The sequence below is a fragment of the Lolium perenne genome, chromosome 5, assembly GCF_019359855.2.
Source record: "Lolium perenne isolate Kyuss_39 chromosome 5, Kyuss_2.0, whole genome shotgun sequence".
NCBI classification, from domain to species: domain Eukaryota; kingdom Viridiplantae; phylum Streptophyta; class Magnoliopsida; order Poales; family Poaceae; genus Lolium; species Lolium perenne.
The window spans coordinates 72,871,072-72,874,802 of NC_067248.2; the positions used below are offsets into that span (position 1 = coordinate 72,871,072).

The 3,731-nt window shown below is 57.2% G+C and overlaps 1 protein-coding gene across 1 annotated transcript; it reads left to right on the top strand.

Moving 5' to 3' along the window:
* Nucleotides 1-1,678, top strand: LOC127304706 (UDP-glycosyltransferase 91D2-like). The gene has a single exon (XM_051335312.2). The coding sequence runs from the start codon at nt 188-190 to the stop codon at nt 1,529-1,531; it is 1,344 nt and encodes a 447-aa protein (XP_051191272.1). The 5' UTR covers nt 1-187; the 3' UTR covers nt 1,532-1,678.
* Nucleotides 1,679-3,731: the final 2,053 nt, after the last annotated feature.

Genomic DNA, 3,731 nt, shown 5'->3' on the forward strand with positions numbered 1-3,731 from the left:
CTTATATGCACCAATAGATGGTCAACAGATGGTGCTAAGGATAAATCTAAAAATGGCTAAGCTAGGTAAATGAAGAGAGAAAAGTGTATCATGCATGGTGGCTATTCATAGGGACGGTGATGCGGATCCACTTATATTCCGGCAATCTTGGTAAGCTAAGTTCCTTGGATGCGCCGGTCGTGTCGCCATGGACGACGAGACTGGCTCCTCCTCCCAGCTGCACATCGTGATCTGCCCGTGGCTCGCCTTCGGGCACCTGCTCCCCTGCCTGGACCTCGCCGAGCGCCTGGCGTCGCGGGGCCACCGCGTGTCGCTTGTGTCCACGCCGCGGAACATCGCGCGGCTGCCGCCCGTGCGTCCCGCCGTGGCGCCGTTCGTCGGTCTCGTGGCGCTGCCGCTCCCGCGCGTGGCGGGGCTCCCCGACGGCGCCGAGTCCACCCACGACGTCCCCTTGGGCAAGTTCCACCTCCACCTCGAGGCCTCAGACGGCCTCGCCGCGCCCTTCTCCGAGTTCTTGGAGTCCCTGTGCGCCGTGCCCGGCAGAAAGAAGCCCGACTGGATCGTCGTGGACTACCTCAACCACTGGGCCGCCGCCGCCGCAGTCCGGCACAAGGTTCCGTGTGCGCTGCTTGTCCTACTCGCTGCCACCGTGGTCGCCGCATTGGACATCCGACTGTTCAGGCGCACCGAATCCCAGTCGGCGAAGACGGAGCTCATCTCCGTGCAGGGCGTGCCGGCGACGTCCATCGCCGAGCGGGTCTCCTCGACGCTCGAGAGGTGCGATCTCGTGGCCATGCGCCGCTGCGTCGAGTGGGAGCCCGAGAGCGTCCCTCTCGCGTCGACGTTCGGCGGCAAGCCGGTCGTTCCCTTCGGCCTCCTGCCGCCGTCGCCTGACGGAGGCCGCCGCGGCGACAGCGGGAAGGACGGAGCCGCCGTGCGATGGCTCGACGCGCAGCCGGCCATGTCAGTCGTCTACGTCGCGCTGGGAAGCGAGGTGCCGCTGCGGCCCGAGGAGGTGCACGAGCTCGCCCTTGGGCTGGAGCTCGCCGGGACGCGCTTCCTCTGGGCACTGAGGAAGCCACCCCTCGGTTCCGATGCCGTCCTCCTCCCGGTGGAGTTCGAGGAGCGCACGCGCGGCCATGGCCTCGTGATGAACGGGTGGGTTCCTCAGCTGGAGATACTGGCGCACGACGCCGTGGCCGTGTTCCTGACGCACTGCGGCTGGAACTCCACCGTCGAGGGGCTCCTCTTCGGGCGTCCTCTCGTCATGTTGCCCATCATGGGTGACCAGGAGCCGAACGCGCGGCTCATGGAGCGTAGGAAGGTCGGGGCGCAGGTGCCGCGAAACCAAAACGACAGGACATTTGACCGAGAAGGCGTCGCCGCGGCGATTCGGGCGGTCGCGGTTGAGGAAGAAGGCAGGAGAGTGTTTGCAGCCAACGCCAAGAAGCTGCAAGAGATCGTGTCGGACACGGAGTGCCATGAGAGGTATATCGACAGATTTATTCAGCAACTCAGATGCTACAAGTAGTGAGGCGTGTCGGGGCTGCCCGGGAGAGAGAGAGAGAGCATGCGCGCAACGCAGTAGGTAGTCGGATCACATGTTTTTTAGAGTAGTGGAATTAATCACGGGATCTTGGAACAAGCTTCAGTTTGAAATCATGCATTTTTCTCTGCATCATATATATGGCCCTTATTATAAATTTATTCAACAAATGTCTTGTAAAAGTACACATAAAAACACCCAAAAGCCGCCACACGGGCACCTACAAACTCGACAATAAGGAGATCATGTAATCAGGAGCTTATGATCTAGACTCACAACAACACCGGACAAGCTAGATCCGGAGGCGTCACTAAGTCACCTTATAGTGAACTGGAAGCACGCATCCGATCTAGAAGACCATAAGCACGCGTCGCATGCACGTGATCTCCATCACCGTCGTATTGTTGACCCATCTTCATCATATGCGATAGGGAGGCAACAGATTCATACCCTCGATGACTATATGACTTTGCGGAGTTTGCCAATGACGTTGTCGAGGTAGACGCGAGTCGATTCCCGCAGTTAGGCTCATGTACCCGCGATAAGATGTGTTATCCTATTGTAAGTGTCGCGCATGCAACACCTTGTTATCCACGCGTACATGAGAAGCGTCACCGTTTCGAACGTGTGATCAAGCACATGGAAAAACAGGAAAGTGTTTATGAAGATCAGGCAGGGCTTCCCCTATCACGAGCTAGATTAGATCTAGACGGTGTTCGGGATCCGGTAGCACTCCGTGAAGAAGGCGTGGCAATGTCGACGACGATCTCCCATCGACGTCGACTAGGGAGGAGACGCTAGGAGAGGGGGCGATGGCGGGGGGCGTGGTGGTGATGCCCCATGTGGCAACTGCACGTTATCCACACGTACAAGAGAAGTGTCACCGAGTCGAACGAGTGATCAAGCACACATACAAAACGGGAATGTGTTGATGAAGATCTTGAATGGTTTAAGCCATCACCGGCTAGATTAGATATAGACATTTTTATTTATTTGACAACACTCCATGAAGAAAATGTGGTGATGTTGAGCTCCTAGCGGTGTCGGCAAGGGCGGCGGTGCTAGGAGATGGGGTGATAGCGGATACGTGGCGGTGGTGGCTGCCTACGGTGCTTGGGACGGTGGGGGTGGTGCGACTAGGTTTAGGCCTGCCTCCCCCCCTTTTTATAGAGGGGGCGGTTGTAACACCCCGTCCACACCCTTCGGGCTGGGCATGTTACCCTTATCAGCTCTTTAGGACCTCTAGACTGGCCACATAAGCTAGCACATTATCCTCACGCGTGCGCACCTGGGATTAACTTCCGGGCCAGTCACACATATTCAAATTTCTCAAGGCAAGCACGCTTAACCTTAGAGTTCATTGGAGATGATTTTCCGGAAGAAAACGTTACAACTTTTTGGTTATATACTATATACTATTTGTGGTTTTCTGAGCTGCACGTGATTTATTTGGATCATGAACCCTGGATTGAATGTCCTCGATCATCCCGAGCTGCATTTTCGCCGGCTGCGAGTGAGCCGGACTGCATGCAAGTTGTATATCGTGCGAGCCGTGTACGTGGGGCCCCTCGTGCTGGTGTGCAATCCGTTCTATGTGCCTGCAAGCCGCGTGCTACCTACGAACCGATGTTGTGCGAGCCGATGTCTTTATGCGAGATAATGATATATGTGTGTGGGCCGTCATGGTGACACCTCTTCTCTAAAAGGTAGCACCCTCTTTACCGGGTCTGTAAGGGTATTTTACCCTTATCCATTATTTTGGTAACAATGACACCGTGCTAGAGTATTTGGCCTAATACATATTTGTAAGGATAATCCCAGGTATTAGCCAAAGAGGCATAAATGGTGTATCAAAGGAACAAGAAGGCTAAAGGAGACCCCCACTTCGACAACAATCAAAAAGGGGGCTACAGCATCCAGCCGGTCAGAGGCCCGGTCGGACCGGCATGTGCGCCGGACGGTTCCGGTCTGCCGTCCGATCGACCGGGCGTAGGACCGGGCGCCCCGGCGCCAACCGGCCCCTGCGCTCATACCAACCGGGAGGGCTACTGGAAGCCACCGGTTCCTGTCCGGTCTGCCGCCCGGGTCGGACCGGCGGGTCCGGTCTCTGGCCCGGTCGGACCGGGTGCAGGACCGGGCGTTGACCGAGCTCTGCGCTGATGCAAACCGGGAGGAGTACTGAGAG